The sequence below is a fragment of the Bos grunniens genome, chromosome 28 (genome assembly GCF_055505025.1).
Source record: "Bos grunniens cultivar Pamir isolate PY7600 chromosome 28, Bosgru_T2T1.0, whole genome shotgun sequence".
Lineage (NCBI taxonomy): Eukaryota > Metazoa > Chordata > Mammalia > Artiodactyla > Bovidae > Bos > Bos grunniens.
Window position 1 is genome coordinate 3,221,725 of NC_141192.1, and position 14,915 is coordinate 3,236,639.

The following is a 14,915-nucleotide window of genomic DNA, read 5'->3' on the forward strand; positions in this document are numbered from 1 at the left end:
AGAAAATATCTGCAAATTATAGATCCAATAAGGGGCTAATATTCAAAATATACAAAGAACTTCTACAACTCAATAGCAAAAAAAAAAAAAAAAACCCAACAGACTGAAACATGGGAAGAAGAACTGAATAGACATTTTTGCAAAGAATATATCCAATGGGCAAGAAGTACATGAAAAGATGCTCACAGCACTAACCATCAGGGATATGCAGTCAAAAACCGTGTTGAGATGTCACCTCATAACTGCTAGAATGGCTGTTATCCAAAGACAAGGGTAACAACATTGGCAAGAATGTGAAGAAAAGGGAGCTCCGGTATCCTGAAAGTAAATTGGTGCAGTCACTATGGAAAACAGTATGGTGGCTCCTCAGAAAATTAAAAATAGAGCTACCATATGACCCAGCAATTCCATTTCTGGGTTTGTATCTAAAAGAAATGAACATAGGATCTCAAGAGATATCTGCATTCCCTTGTGGCAGGATTTCCTTCTCTTTCCTCCTGCCTCTGCTCACAGATAGCAGCTGATGGGAAAACTGAGTTCTCCCCATGGAAGATTCCCAGAGCATATAACCAGCACTCTTAGACACGTAGGGTCTAAGGCACCACTAGATGCTGGGCTCCAGGAGCTCCAGGCAGGACTTGTCCCCACAGAACTGAAGACCTGGCCATGAACTTCATGTTTGCAGGTGGAAATAAATGACTTATTTGCAAGACAGGCCTGAGCAGGATTAGACCTAGGCTGGGAGGGCTGTCTTGGGCTCCCTTCAACCAACACAGCCAGGGACCTGCCCTGACTGCTGAAATCATCAACAGCCTCAATGATTATTTAACCAAGGGTGGAGAACGTATTGATCTAAGCTAATGGCCCATAGGCAGGCAGCAATGGAATTTATAATCAATACTGAATTACATCAGCTCCACCGATCCCCAGCTCCTGGTGAATGGCTTGCTAATCTGAACAGGAGCCGAGGCAGCAAACCCAGGGCAGCTGCTCCCGGACAAGGTCTGATAGAGGGGAGACAGGCCTCCCAAGGCCTCAGCCTGCAGCAACGAGAGACAGTCCTAACCCCCATTCATCCACTCAGTGCATCTCTGTTTGCAGCACTTTCAAAGCGTCATTTACTTCTTCCTCACCACAGTTTAGGAAGTGGATAAGATTTGTATTTTGTTCTCATTTTATCCAGAAATCGGACTCCGAGTGGCTAAAGAGCCTCCAAATGCTGTGCCCCTTCTACGACCTCAGTTAGCCTCTCCCATCCCTCTGCCGAACTAGGAAAAGTAGGAAAATAACATTCTGCTTCCTGCTTCTACTTGCTGCTTCTCTGATAACAGGAATAACCTCTCATCATGTGGGAACAGGCCACGGGCAGTAGAAAGCCCGCTGGCAGGTTTCCTCCAGGCCAAGATCGTCTCTAGAGGCAAGTCTCTTGGATTTGATCTTGCCCATCTTCTTTGAACTTGGAGACTCCTGTTTCATGTCCATTCATGCTTTCAGCAAGCATTTAGTGAGACATTCTGTGCTACATTCTCAGGGATCAAGCATGAGGAGGGCACCCTCTCTGGCCATTAGAAGCTTACAAATCAAAACAGCATAGAGAGGCACTTGTCTGGCCATAGGTGTGTTCCCTCTATGGGGGCGTCATAATGGATGGCAGGCAAGACCCTGCTTTGGGAACCTACTAGATGAGTCCTTACACAGTAGGAAAGAGCTGCACTGACTCTTCAGGAGTGTCAGGGCTCATCAGGCTGGCAAGCAACAGAGGTACAGAGATCTGACACAAAATGGCCCTTGTGGGGACCAGTCATTGATCTGGAAAGAGCAGAGTGTGTGCTATGAGTGGGAAGTGAAGCTGGAGACCTGGATGCTCGCCAACTCACAGAGGTCTTCTCATCTTCCCGACTTCTTACCCATGCTGTGACAGCTAAACAGCCTCTTTAAAGGAGATGCAGGAAGAGGGACCCTGCCATGGGGTGATGGTTGGAGATCCAGTCTGTGGATGGAGGTTAGAGGAGATCCATAAGCTTGTCTTTCTCAAGGACTGATGAAAGGATATTTCATTAGTGTTGGGGGAGGAGGTTAGGGCTTGGTCTGTTCTAAGGCAGGAACATGGGTCCGTGAGAGTCAAAAGCTTGGGAGCCAGACTTCCTGGGTACAACCCCATGCCCTCTCATCCTGCATGTCTTCCTGCTCCCTCTGCTGAGCACATCCTTTTATTCCACAGCCTTCCATAGTGTAAGGGAGAAAAAACTTTCCCTCTAACCTCTTAAGCTATGTACCTGAGGACTGCTAATTAAAATGATAAAAGATTAACAGGAGAAAGAGCATATAAATTTTATTGACTGTTTGAAGTGTGTGAGGGGCTGCTTCATAGAAAAGGGGCAGCTAAGCCCAGGGGCAACACTGTGTGAAGGTGACTGGGAAAAGTACGGCAGGTTAGGGTGGTGCAATGGCAGCCCACTCCAGTACTCTTGCCTGGAAAATCCCATGGACGGAGGAGCCTGGTGGGCTGCAGTCCATGGAGTTGCTAAGAGTCGGATACGACTGAGCGACTTCCCTTTCACTTTTCACTTTCATGCACTGGAGAAGGAAATGGCAACCCACTCCAGTGTTCTTGCCTGGAGAATCCCAGGGACAGGGAAGCCTGGTGGGCTTCCGTCTATGGGGTCGCACAGAGTCGGACACGACTGAAGTCACTTAGCAGCAGCAGCAGCACGAGCAGCAGTGAGGTTCATTATGCAGACTGAAGTCACCTCTCCGTGATAAGAATCTCATTCTCCTCTTCCTGGTTTGGGAGTGGCGAGGCACGTTTATTCAGTAAGGAAATGTATGCGCTGCTTCTAGGCAGAAAGGGAGAGGGGAAGGGGCTCCCCCTGTGCACTTTCTCAGTTGCCTTCAGCTCAAAACAATCACTATGCCAGAGTAGCATATTTTGGGGTGGCGATCCCCTCTAACAGCTCACTCTGTTCTTTCATCCAGCTTCAGTCCCACCTCTGGCCTCCCAGCCTGACTTCGATGCCTCTGCCTTAACCCTCTCATTTCCCGTTATACTTGCTGAGACGAAAGACGCTGGTATCTGGGGGTCTCTGTTCCCCCTTTACTTCTGCCAGGGCAGTTATGTGCCTTTTATGTCCACACCCCAGTGGCTCGCCCAAGGTGGACACCCAGGAGGCCCCGTAAGCTCCATGGATGGAGAAATGAAGACTAAGCCCAGCTGAACCTGTGGGCGCACACTGTATGGGAGTGAGGGCCGTGCATTTTGGAGGCCGCCTGCCTCCTGCTCCCCCTCGCTGAAGACCAGCACCAGCTGAATCAAGAGCCAGAGCCAGGAAAGGCCAATGAAAATAACTGTTAACAATGTGATCTTTTATATTGATGTTTTTAAAGCATTAAAGTCATCATTACGGGAAAAATAATCCAAACTTTCTAGAACCTCCTCACAGTTATATTAGAATTAACACTTCTTACTTTGGGGGTTTTTCCTCCTTGTTCTTCACCTTCCAGGCCCCAAAGTGAGACCCATTAAGGGGGCCTTGCTGGGTCTCTAGACCCCTCAGGCGGAGAGCTTAGCAAAGAACAGATGACCAAGTGGAGCCCAGAAAGAAGCTAAATAACAGGTTTAAAAAAAAAATTTAAGGTAGAGAGCACTCAGGAACCATCCTGTAATAAATCATTGGAGGCTCTCAGACAGCTGGGAACCTCACGAGGCCCCCTTGCCCTTGGTGGCAAATTGCATTAACTTTATGAAACCGTCTCGGCTGCCCCCCTCCGGAGCGCCCCTTCCATTACCTCTCCTCCCTCTGCTCCATCAATCTTTCGGCCTCGATACTTACCCTTTAAATCAATTCAGCTCTGAGAGCCGTCTTGCTGTTTCCACAGCCTGGCTTTAAAATCCCATTGACTTTTATAAATCAATTGTGTTTTAGTTCAAGTTCAGCCACTCCTCCATGCTCTCGGGACTGCACTGGCAGAGCTGCAGATGGAAAAACGGGGCACTAATGCCCTGGCAGCTGCTAAGGCCAGTGCTGCCACAACCTAGGCAGAAGGCCCTAAAAAGAGTGAGGTGCGCCAGTGTGGATCTCATCAAGAGGCCCTGGGCTGAGGATCGTCTGCAGTAATTTCTTGAAGAGGTGTTCCCAAGGGCCACCACTGAGGGGATGGGGACCAGCGCCAGGAAGGGGAGGGTGGGCTGCAAAGCCCAGTTAAGCAGGTATCAGCCTGAGCCCCTGGGGAACTTTGAATTGTGCCTCTTATGCCTCCTAGAGGTTTCAAACTAGAACAAGACTGCAGGGGCTTTCAAGCTCCCACACCCAGGAGTCTTTGGCCAAGGGCTAGGGAGTGAGGGGGTGTAAATTTCTGGGCACTTCCGGTTCTCTCAGTGCCTGCTCAGAATGGCCCCAATAACCCAAGGACCGTCTCCAAAACAGGCCAGCAGCCCTGAAAAATCACCCGGGGAAAGCTGTTGGAAATAAGGGGGCATAAAAGCAGGAAGAAGGAGTCAAGGGAACTTGAGCGGAGCTCTGGCGTTATCCGCTGGGTCAGGCGTCTTCCGTGTGTTCTCAGCCATTTCCAAGATGCCCCAGTTGCCAGGTACTCTTGTGGCAACACTGGGGGAGTGAGTGACTCACACGCTCTCCAAGCCTCTCTCTCATGTGAAATGGGAGGGAGCACAAAGGCTGGAGTAGCAGGCCCACCGGAGGGGCTCATCTACCGAGGGTCCCTCTGACCTGATCCCATGGAAGGTCCGAAGAGGAGCCAGAATCACGCTTCCACGAAGGATCATCTGTTCAGCCCGGAAATTCCGAGTAGCAGAGGCTGGGAGACTGTTTGTGTTGTGGCCCACAGCTTAGTGAGGCGCTTGCTGCAGACAAATATGCATAAACATTTATCCAACTCATGACATTTTAATTGCTATCTTAGATCTCCTGAGGATTCAGCTCCCTCTCAAGAGCTCTCTCTTTTAAAGTTTTTTTTTTTTGATTTATGGAAGCCATGCACACATTCTTTCCTGCATAAAACTACAGTACTACAGTTCCATCCTCTCCTCCACGACCGTAGTCGCTGTTACAGGTGTGACGTGTTCCTTCTATATAAATGCATGTACCCATTGAGTATACCTTGTGGTGTCTTCTGTTTAAAGGGTTGTGTTTTTCTTCCGTTTTCACATAGTTTTATACTTTGTGTATTGTTCTGTGATTTGCCCTCTTCTACTGCTATACTAGAATTTAAGTAAATATTAAAGAAGGAGAGGGGAGATGGAAGGGTTGGGGATACATCTTAAGAGTGGCCAGGAAGTCCTCACTGAGAAAATGGCATTTGAGTGAAGGACAAAGGGGCTGGGAGGAAGCCCTGCAGGCCCGGGGACAGCAGGTGCAGAGCTGGACGGACTACACGGCGATCGTGAACCATCCCTGTGAGATGTCCCCCGGACGGTTTAACAGGCGGTCCTGGAATCCCAGAGAAGGACCTGGGCAGAAGAAGACCTGGACTCATGACAGAATGGGGGCATCTGAGGCAGCCTGGGCGGTAGCAGGACCTTCCGGGAGAAGAGAAGGAACTGAAGTCAGAGCAGGGTGGGCAGGTGGCGAGAGGCACGGGTGTGCCAGGCAGTTGGCTCTGCAGAGCGAGAGGAAGAGCTTCAGGAAGAGGGTGATCAGTGGGGACTGAGCACCAGAGGATCTTGGAGGCTGAGAGTCAGAACCAGACTGTTGGATTTGATCAGAGCAGTTTCAGGAGAGGACAGACTGTCCAAATGCAGAGGATTAGCAGGGACTGAGGGGTGAAGGAGGAGAGGCTGGAACTGTGGTCGGCCTTCTCAAGAGATGCTCGTCAGTGAGAATAGGTGGCAGCGTCAGCCCAGCATGCATGCTGATCTGAGCCAAGAGGTAGCGAATGCCACACCCGTTCCTTCCAAATCAGAGCCCCCTTCTTCTGAGGTGGGGCCCAGTACTGCTCATCCTTCAAGGCTTAGCCTGGGTGCCCCTTCTGCAGGCGGCTCTGCTGATGTCTGCAGCAGAAAGGTGCCCCTTCAGTTAAGTGTCTGCAGCCTGTGCCTGTCCACACGGCCTGTGGCTCTTTCATCTCCATGTGGTTGTTCCTTGTGGCTGATTTCCCCTGCCAGCCTCGGGACTCCGGGGGAATGCAAGCAGCCTGGGTTCTGCCCCATACCTGGAAGAGTCCTGCAGACGTGGAAGGCATGGATGAACGAGCCAGTGAAGGAATGATTGTGCTCGTGAGCTGAAGAGCCAGGCCCTGAGGCGGGCAGAAAGCACCCTCCTCCTCCTCCTCAGGTCATGAACCTGCTCCTGGGCCACAAGTTCCCCGTGCTTCTGCAACCTTAGAATGTCAGAGCTGTTTGACTTGAAATCTCAGCTTAAATGTTTGCAGAATTGAATGGCTTGATTCAAGGAAGTGCTGAAGACCAGCACAGTGGTTATTAATAAATCATAACAGCAATTGTTTTCCTTTCAAGCGGCTCTGTGGGCCTTATAAGTAGTATCTGTGTGATTGAGTGGCTGGAGGACAACCCAGGCTGGCTTGGCAGCCTAAGTAGCATCTGTAGCAAGCGCCTCCCTGGTGAGCTGCGGGGAGGGCGCTGGCCTCTCCTCTGCTCCACGAGAGCCCTGCTCCTGCCGAGTAGAGTTGAATCTGTAAATCAACTGTACTTCACTTTTTAAAAAAGAGAGTAAGCCAAAGTAGCCCATGATGTTTGACAGCCATGTCTGACATCCATTACCTGCCTGGCATGGTGATGAGAGCCACATGCAGAACTCGATGAGACATCATGTCCTTCCCTCCCTTCCCCTTCAATCTAGAGGGACAGAGAGGCAACCAAACAGATTATTACCAGCCACAGATCTCATATCCTGGTAGGCAAGGGAATGACTGTCTAGAAGAGATCAGAAGGGACGTTCTGTGGAGTTGGATATTGAAGATCACCATTCCTATGTGGCTCAATAGGTAAAGAATTTGCCTGCCAATGCAGGAGTTACAGGAGACACAGGTTTGAACCTTGTATCAGGACAATCCCCTGGAAGAAGAAATGGCAACCCATTCCAGTTTTCTTGCCTGGAAACTTCCATGTACAGAGGAGCCTGGCAGGCTACAGTCCGTGGGGTCACAAAGAGTCAGACACAATTGAGCACAGCACAGCAGTGGCATGCGGCCGAAGCCAGGGGCTGAGTGGGCAAGGGACGCAAGAAAGGCCTGGGTCAGTGGGATGGACAGAGGTCAGCTAGGCTTAGGGAGCTGCAGTCACTAGAGTAATGAGAGAAGCTTAGACAGACAGACACACACACACAATCACAGGTGCAGTGCAGTAGTCGTGGGTTGGGGGGACCATGCATTCCAATCCCAAGTCAGGATCTATGGTCTAAAGATTACAAATGTGATTACAAGTGTGATTACATTTGGACTCAGAGTTGTTCCTCCAAAGTCCAGGTTGGCCTTCCTAGTGACTCCTGCAGCAATATCCTTGATACTCGCCAGAGAGAGAGAGAAGAGGAGCTCTGCCTGAGACAAGAGTCAGGGAGGTAGGGGAGGGGCAAGAAATCAGTCACCATGAAAGGCAGTACCAACTCTGGCAGAGTGCTGCCCAGTGGCATGTGCAGGGCAGAAGAGCTCACAGGCCCTCCAAGGCTCTGAGGAAGGAGGGCAGCCCCTTTGTCCCGCCAGGGAGCCATCAACCAGTCACAGCAGGCAAGTGCAGCAGAGGTCCTGCTGGCCAGGCCCAGCCACCAAGATGGTCTCAGGGAAGCAGCGAGGGAGTTTGCCAGTGCGGGTGGGGGCTTCTGGGCAATGGTGATGCCTCCAGAGGAGGGGCACCATGTGGAATCCAGGGAGGGAGTCTGCTGGGGCCAGCTCCCTTGGAGCCTGAGTGACAGGAACCCTGCTGGAAGGTGAGCTCCAGTGGGACCCAGATGGTTATGCTTCGTATTTCGGTGCTTGTTTCTTAATACCTGTGACAGCGACTGGCACATATAGATACTGTATGAATATTAGTTGCTGAATTGACGAGTGAGTCATTGAGCACATGGAAAGATGGGTAGATGGATGGATGGATGGATGGATGAGCAAGCCTGGGGAAATGGAGAATCTGGGGTCCCACAGACACAGCAGAAACTAACCAGGAAGCAGGCTGTGTGCTCCCCAAGGTGCATGACCTTTGGCTACAGTGTTAAGGCACCCCAGCCCTTGCCCCTTGCAACCTGAGGAGGAGGCGGGCCAAGCATGGTCACGCCCTGCTGGCTGAAGCTCCCGTAACAGTGGTTACTGGGAGGCTGGGATGCCAGAGTGGGGCAAGGACTGACCAAGGCCTGCCATCCTTCATGTTCATTGTGTGTGTGCTTGACTTCCAGCCCGTTCCAAAAGCCTGGTGATGGGGGAGCAGAGCCGGAGCCCCGGGCGGCAGCCCTGCCCCCGCAGGCTGGGCCCCGTGCTGAAGGCGGGCTGGCTGAAGAAGCAGAGAAGCATCATGAAGGGCTGGCAGCAGCGCTGGTTCGTGCTGCGTGGGGATCAGCTCTTCTACTACAAGGACAAAGATGAGACCAAGCCCCAGGTGAGAAGCACCCATCCTGTGTCCCATGGGCATCATGGTGGGGCTCCAGGGGGCATGGTTAACTGTCTCCAGGAGAGGGGAGAAGGCAAAGAGAGACCCTCCCATCAGCACCTCACCCTTCAGGCACCAAGCCTGTGACTCCACTCAGATGACATTTCACTGGGGTTTCCAAAGTGAGATTTATCCTCAGCTCTCACATTCCTGGCATCACACCTGGTTTTACTGCAACACGTCTAGAGCTTCAGGCTTTGAAGTGTTTCCTTCTAATGTTGATAGAGAGCATCCCTGCATGGCTTAAAAAAAAAAAAAAAAGCAACCACCCAAAGGGTAGTCCAGTAGTTATGAGTCGGTGCTTCCAAAGCAGGGGCCAAAGGTTCAATCCCTGGTCTGGGAACTAAGATCCCACATGTCCTGTGGCACGGCCAGGAAAAAAAAAAAATTTTCTTCTTCATGTCCTTTTCAACCTCTCAGTGCTTCCGTGGAGGACACACAGACTCCACTTCTTCCACGGTACAGGGAAACAGGCGCCCAGGCACATCTGACGTCACACTGGAGTCTGGCTCATTCTGAAGCCCCTGTGTCAGAGGCCTCTGCTCCTCTGGACGGCTTCTGTTCTCACCGGTGCTTTGAGCTCCACCTTTGGTGCTTACCACGTCTGCCTTCCACCCAGCTGCACTGAGTTCACTCAGAGCAGCCTCTGGCCTCATCCATCATGGTGTGTCCCATGCTGCCCCATGCAGACATCCTAACCAAGTGCTCTGCATGTTGCTGACCAAGGTGGCTGGGCTTGTGGAGCTCAGGCAAGTTAACCCTTGTTATGGGATTCACACAGAGAATTAAAGTCTGGGAGCTACCCTTGTTTCTCTTGAGGAAAATGGGGAAGAACTTGAAGGACTTCCCTCAAAGAAAGGCTGCACCTAGTCATTGGTCCAAATTGGAAAGTAAAGCGAGATCACCTTTTCTGGGGTCAGGGATCACAGAATTTGGGGAGGCGGGGAAGGGGCTCTGTGATGGGCAAGATGGAAGGAGGTGCCTGGGCATAGTGCAGGATCGCGTTGACGCCACAGTGAGAAAATGACCCTTTTTTCTTGGAAAAGTCACTGCTCTTCCACATTTTCTGAGTATGAAGAAGGAATTGTCATATCTTTAACACTTTCCCAATACTTGGGATCCTCCCTTAAAAACATGGAGCTCTGAGAATAGACTTATGGACATGGAGAGAGGGGAGGAGAGGGTGAGATGTATGGAGAGAGTAACATGGAAACTTACATTATCATATGGAAAATAGATAGCCAATGGGAATTTGCTATGTGGCTCAGGAAACTCAAACGGGGCTCTGAATCAACCTGGAGGGGTGGGATGGGGGGGGATGGGAGGGAGGTTCAAAAGGGAGGGGATATATGTATACCTATGGCTAATTCATGTTGAGGTTTGACAGAAAACAACAAAATTCTGTAAAGCAATTACCCTTCAATTAAAAAAAATAAATAAAAATTTTTAAAAATGGAGCTCTGAGGGTGGGAAGGAACAGCCCTCATCACAGAGATCTCAGTGACAATAGTCACCAGCTGCAAGTTAATCACTTTCTGCCTTCACTGTATTTATTCTAGTGGTTAACTTCTGTTTATGGAAAGTTATACTGATTTCCGTTCGTGAGAGTCCTTGCATGTTTTCCTTTCTGAACTATATCTAAGTTAAAAACAAAAAGCCTTATGCAGCAATGTGAGTGTACTTAATGCTACTAAACTATATGCTTAAAAATTGTTAAAATGGTAAATTATATGTTATGTGCGTATATATGCACACACACAAATAAGCGAGACTTATTTAAGGAAAACTTTTAAATCATTAACAGTAGAGATGAGAGGTAGGGATGACAAAATTCACGAAGGTGGATCTAAGCTAAAGTTTATGGAGCTCTGATCTTGTCCAGCCTCCCAGGCTTTATAAGGGAGGAAAGAGAGGTGGAATGGATCAAATAGGAACTTTGAATTTGATCTGAGTTAGGTCAAGCATGCTAACTGAATAACTTGAAACAAGTCACTTATTTATTTGTTTTGTTTCAGTTTTATCATTACTAAAATAGAGACATTATTACCTACCTCACAGACATACACCGAGAACTGAACACAGATCTTAGCACATGGGCTACTTAAGTCAGGGTACCCAATATACCCTCAGCCCTGCCGCCCCAGCTCTGCCACTCGGCCTGCTCCCCAAATCGGGAACCACACCTCTGGCTTGCCCACCGTTTTCCTTCTCGTCTCTGCTTGTGTGGTGAAGACCAGCCTCCTTTAGTAGCATCTCGACTCTCCTGGCTGTCCTGTTAGAGACATGTGCTTCTGATGATGGTGGCCACAAGTGGCCAGGGCCCCTAGCATGTCAGAGCCCTCCTGGCTCAGCCCACAGCACCATCTCCTGGGAGAAATGCACCATGATTCTGGGTGAACTCTGGACTACAGTGACACATGGAGGTCACCCAGACTACTGTGGACCCCCGCCCCAGGCTTTCCCACACATTGCTCACCACGAGCCTGAGGTGGCCCTGCCCATCACCGCACCTCCACAATGAACCTCTACCCCCAGACCCAACCTGGACAGTCTTCTCCCTCACCTGTCACCTTTTCCAGAAGTCAGTGGCTTCTGGTGGAAACAGTTAACAGAACGGAAGCACTGACATCCCAGGCACCACCTTCTGGACACAGAAGCAGCCCTGGGGTGCCACCCAAGCTAAACCAGGGCAGCTGTCACCAGGAGCCATTGGGTCCCCGAAGGGTGCCAGCATCTCCCAGCCGATGCCAGGGTCGTGCCCACGGCTCCTCTTTTGGACTCTCCGGGGTCTCAGTGACCCTGCCAGTCCCTCATGGGGGATTATTCTTTTCCGGAATCTCCCCTCCCCAACAAAGCCTGACTTTTCTAGCAGCCCCATTGCTCAGGTTCCCAATCTCAAGGAGACTCTTGGTCAAATTCGACTCATTTAGCTTTATAGTATGATCTCAAACCTGCATGCCTTCTGGCAAAACAGCCCACAGATTTCCTTTTAATTGCATGAACTACATGTAATGGACTAATTTTCAATATCTGGTTCCTGGAAAATGGGCCCTGCTCCCTGTTCACAGTGACAGAAGTGCCCAGGAGTGAGCTCCCTCCTAACAGATGGCCTGTTGTGTGTCCAGCAGATATAATCGTGGAGAGGGGGGATGTCCAGCTACCCTTGATGCTGCACATGTGCATGATAAGGATCACTCCCAGCCCACCCTCTTGTTCTCTCTCCAGAGCCCTATCCCTTCCACTCTGCCCTTCTCAATGGCAGGAAGATCAGCAGAGAACATAGAGCGCAAAGATGGGGAAAATTCAAGATGGGCAAAGAACTGGCTCAGATGGGAACTCAGATGGGAAAGCTAGGCTAAGGTGCTTTAAAACTGAGCCTGAAAGTGTGGCCCTGTCCCTCCAGCTTTCCCAAACGCTTTTCCGTAATAGTTTCCAGCAGACAGATCCTACAGTTTTACTAATAGAAGATTCCAGTTCTTTTCCTGCTAAATGGCTTAAGCTTCTGTGAAGTGTTTCTTGCACCATGAAAACTCCTGCCGCATTCTTTATTGATCAGCCCAGTCCGTTTCCACTGCTTGAAGATTCACTTAAATTTAGTTATCCCCCTTCTTCCCTGTGGGTTTCTTGGCTTCCAACAGAGATGGAATAGAATAGAAATGGAAAGTATAACTTACAAAACATAAGACGGAAAAAATGTAGCAATGTTAAATGCAATCAGTTCAACAAATGTGCAGAGAATGGAGGGGGCCAGGAAACAAGAGAAAAAGGTAAATAGAAAACAAAAAGTAAATAAATAAGATACCAAGGAATAGGAACAAATATTTCAGTTGTCATAATAAACATGAATAGGTCAGATTCATCTGTCTCTTAAGAGACAGAAAGTAGATGTCTGGCTTAAAAAAGAGAGAAAGTAATAACATAATAAACGTAAAGGTTGCAAAACAAAACCATGAGGGGAAAAGGTATGCCAGCAAAAAGGGAGGAGATTTAGCAACATTGAAATCAAGTAGAATTCAAGGTGATGGGGAAAAGAAGGAACAAGGAGAAATATTTCATTATAACATAAATAAAAAGCTATGCCAGCAAAAAGAAAGCAGATTTAGGAACACCAAAATCAAGTAGAAGTCAAGGTGACAGGGAAAAAAAAGGAACAAGGAGAAATATTTCATTATAACATAAATAAAAACCTACTTAGAAAATAGATCAGCTGTGAACTTTTATGCTCTTAATGACATAGCTTTGAAGGATACATAAACAACGAAAAGAATTCTCATTGTTCTCCATTTTTTAAGAAAAATGAAATTATGAAGACTTGAAATGGTGCAAAAGAAAAAAAAAAGACTTAGAAATTAAGAACAAAGTGGTAGTGAGTGAGGGCACGTATGCAAGAGAGAGAAATCTGCACACACGGAAATAAAACACACACACACTTTGTAACACTTACGTTAATAGAAAATCAAAGCTTGAGTTCAAGCTTCTAGTGAAGGATGACAGACTTTAAAACCCCAGAACTCCAGTATGGAGCGCTAAAGGCTCCGGAAGGTGTGGACGCACCTGGATGGAGACGGGCGAGCCGGCCGCTGGAGGATGCCAGACAACAGGGCTGACTCGGCAGACCCTAGTGCGCTCAGTTCCAAGCCAGCACTACAGACAGCACAACAGCGCATCTGGTTGTTGGGGGGTGAGGGGGTGGGCCCCTCAGAACACTGGCAGGACCAATTATCTCTGAAAATGAGGGCAAAAGAAGAGCTCCATACAGGACTGATTGAAAGTCACTTTAGAAAGCAGTTAGGTCCCAGATCTCCCGAACCATCTGGCGCAAAGCGTGACTGCCCTCCTCACTGGGGTATAACTGGGAAGGACACTGAGGACGCCGGCCTTATCGTTGAGGTGGGGGAGGCCCCAGTCTGCAGCAGGAGCCTTAGATGGAGGTGGACATGCAGACCAGTCGCTTAGGTCTTCCAGTCCTCATCCCGCACTTGGCTCCCAGATCCCAGCAGTCAGGAATAGCCCTCAGGAAGGAAATGAAGAATTTCACTGGAAAATCTGATAGGCCGAGAAGAAAAACAAAACGTCTTGACAGCAGGGGTCCCCCATGACACAGCCCAGGCAGGTCTCTCTCCTCTCTCTCTCCCTCTCTCTCTCTTTCTCTCTCTCTTTCTCCCTTTCAGCCTGCCATGTAAACATCCCCTGCCTTCCCCTCATATAACTTCCAGTCAGTTGCTTAGAGAGCTATAACTAGTAGGCATGAAGAGCTTTGGGTCACTAGGCGCTTAAGGGAAGGATCACATATGAAGGCTGGACAGAAACACAAGAAAGGAACAAAATTAAAAAAGCAACTTGGATGCAATAAAAACTATGCAGGGGGAGAAAGCTTGTATATAAAACTATCTTTGCCATCCTCAGAGAGAGACTATAAAATGGACAGCCAGAGCACAAACCAGCTCCCAGAATTGACAAATGAAATACCAGAAACAAAAACTCAAATGAAAGCTTGGATGGAAAACTTGACATAATCTCTCAGAAAGAAGAACAGAGAGGAAAAGAGGAAAGACGACTCAGCATCTGAGAAGGAGTTCTAGAAACGAAGCAAAAAGGAATCCTTAGAAAAACTATTCAATTAAGTTAAATTTCCCAGAATGGGAGTGTGAACAGTGGGTGCTGACTGATGAAACCAAAGGTTCTGTGGGGGCTCAGGAAGTCACACTGTGGGGGAGTAGGGCTGGGAGGGGACTTAAATAAAGCAAAATTTCAAACTTCCGTGCTGGGAATTCCGTAGATAATGCCTAAAAAAATTTTTTTACACAGAAGCCATTTATTGATTTCATTTTTGGGGGGCTGCCCTGCAACATGTGGGGTCAAACCCTAACCCCTGCAGTAGAAGCCGGGTATCTTAGTCACTGGGCTGCCAGGGAGCGTCCCAGTCCCTAAATTTTAAGTGAATACGTAGTATATAAGCGTATATTTAGAAATAAACATAAGAAAAAACTCACCTAAAAGAGCTGGAAGTGGTGACTAAGATTTGGGCAATAGCAGAACAGGAAGAAATTGCTGCCTTATAATAAGCCTGGCAGAACTACTCGATTCTCTAAAACTATTATGAGATAGAACTCTCACTAAAGCTAAAATAATTTTGGAATTTTCAGAATATGACTACCGCACATCAAAACTGCAGGGTAAGGCTTTGGGGAGAACATGGAGAATGGGGTGATGATCAAAAACTTGAGATTTATTTGTATTACAGTTGGCGCTTCATATCCATGGGTTCTACAGCCACGAACTTAGCTGGGAGTAAAACTAGTCAGGAAAA

The 14,915-nt window shown here is 48.7% G+C and overlaps 1 protein-coding gene across 17 annotated transcripts in view; it reads left to right on the forward strand.

Annotated features, from left to right (window-relative positions):
• Nucleotides 1-14,915, forward strand: part of ARHGAP22 (Rho GTPase activating protein 22) — a 179,292-nt gene that overhangs the window by 43,152 nt on the left and 121,225 nt on the right. For all 17 annotated transcript variants that reach the window (XM_086381244.1, XM_086381243.1, XM_086381233.1 and 14 more), the window contains one exon: nucleotides 8,355-8,554. Coding sequence is in view for 13 of the 17 variants with exons in the window: in XM_086381233.1 (XP_086237359.1) it covers nucleotides 8,355-8,554 (200 nt within the window). In the remaining 4 variants the exon portion in view is untranslated. The remainder of the gene's footprint in view (nucleotides 1-8,354; nucleotides 8,555-14,915) is intronic.